A 1,593-nucleotide genomic window follows, 5' to 3' on the forward strand; every position below is an offset into this window, starting at 1 on the left:
GGCATGGCACTAACATTGCGAATCTGCAAAAATTATTTCCGCAAAAAATTGATTTTTATCAATCCGCAAAATTTTAGCTTTTAATTTAAATTTAAATTAAATAAGATGATTTTATACCTAATTCTTGGCAAAAGCATAAAAACCGAACTGTTTCAGCGTAAAATAAATAATTTCTATATCAACAGCGAGTTTTATCATTAATAATACTACCGTATAGCTCTAAAGTTTTTTTCAGTCAAAAATTTCATCAAATCCATCAAGAATCTTTGCTCGATGAAATTCTTAATCAACAAAATTTTTGCTTCACGTCGTTAGTAACTTAGTATGAAAATTTATAATAAACACAATTACAATTTTATTGAAGAAAATTAATTTTAACAAGAAATTAAGATTTTGACAAAACTTTTTTGACTGACAAAAATTTTGAGCTATAAACTAAAGTATTTCGTGTATGTACATGTACAAAATTAAATTAAATATTTTATACTAATAATGTGTGTATTATTGTATTGACTTCCTGATGTGTGGGCGGGTATCAATGAATCTAATTAACTGATCACAAGATGTCGTTAAAGGACAAGTGTTGGGTTGCATTTGAGAATGAAGATCATAAAGAAGCTGTTCACTTACTACCATTAGTGAAGGAACCAAATAAAATTAAAAGAAGATATGCATGGGATAATACTAGTTTACTTCATTTGTCTTCAAGGTATGGCTGGTTAGATGTTACAAAAGATCTCATCACTAAATATCACTGTGACCCACACGAAAGAGATGGTGTTGATTGGACTTGTCTTCATTGGGCTGCAGAAGGTAATCATGTTGATGTGATGAGATATCTCATTGATGAGTGTCACTGTGATCCAATGGCTGTTAACAGGTGGGGGTGGACACCTCTTCACTTTGCTGCAGAAGGTAATCAAGTAGATGTGATGAGATATCTCATTGATGAGGGCCACTGTGATCCAAAGGTTCCTGGTAATAATGGAAATACTGTTCTTCACAGAGTAGCTGAACACGGATCACTTGATTTCACGAAGTACTTGATCAATCATCATCACTGTGATCCAATGGCTACTAACAATGAGGGTGAGACTGTTCTTCACCGTGCTGCTAGACACATTGATACTGTAAAGTATCTCATTAATGAGTGTCACTGTGATCCAATGGCTACTGACTCTCACAACAGGACAATTCTTCATAAAGCAGCTGTTAGGAACTCACCCGATGTAATCAAATATCTAATCAATGAGTGGAACCATGATCCAATGGCTGTTGACAGTGAGGGGCAGACACCTCTTCACTGTGCTGCTGCTGGTTGGGGTTGTTCTGCAGCTGCTGAATATTTACTATCAACTGGTAAATGTGATCCATTGGCTAAAGACAATAAGGGGAGAACACCATTTAAACTAGCTAAGGAGAAAGGGGAAACTGATACCCTTTCTGTCTTGAAGAAGTTTGGTGGTATAAAATCATCTCATCCAATTGATTCTTATGTTAACGTCCTCCTTGTGGGTAATCCTGGAGCTGGTAAAAGTACTCTAAGTCAAGTCATCAACGACAAGGCTACTGGTTCTATTGTTCTTGGTTCCT

The 1,593-nt window shown here is 35.4% G+C and overlaps 1 protein-coding gene across 1 annotated transcript; it reads left to right on the forward strand.

The window, feature by feature from the left end:
- Positions 1 to 755: 755 nt before the first annotated feature.
- On the forward strand, positions 756 to 1,587 carry LOC105316123 (26S proteasome non-ATPase regulatory subunit 10-like; the record flags this gene model as incomplete). The annotated part of the gene is made up of 1 exon (XM_020007952.1): positions 756 to 1,587. A coding segment is annotated over one exon (832 nt), but the record flags the coding sequence as incomplete, so codon positions are not given.
- Between the last annotated feature and the right edge of the window lie 6 nt (positions 1,588 to 1,593).

This window comes from Amphimedon queenslandica, unplaced genomic scaffold (assembly GCF_000090795.2).
Source record: "Amphimedon queenslandica unplaced genomic scaffold, v1.1 AMPQUscaffold_4889_Cont23135, whole genome shotgun sequence".
Classification (NCBI taxonomy): domain Eukaryota; kingdom Metazoa; phylum Porifera; class Demospongiae; order Haplosclerida; family Niphatidae; genus Amphimedon; species Amphimedon queenslandica.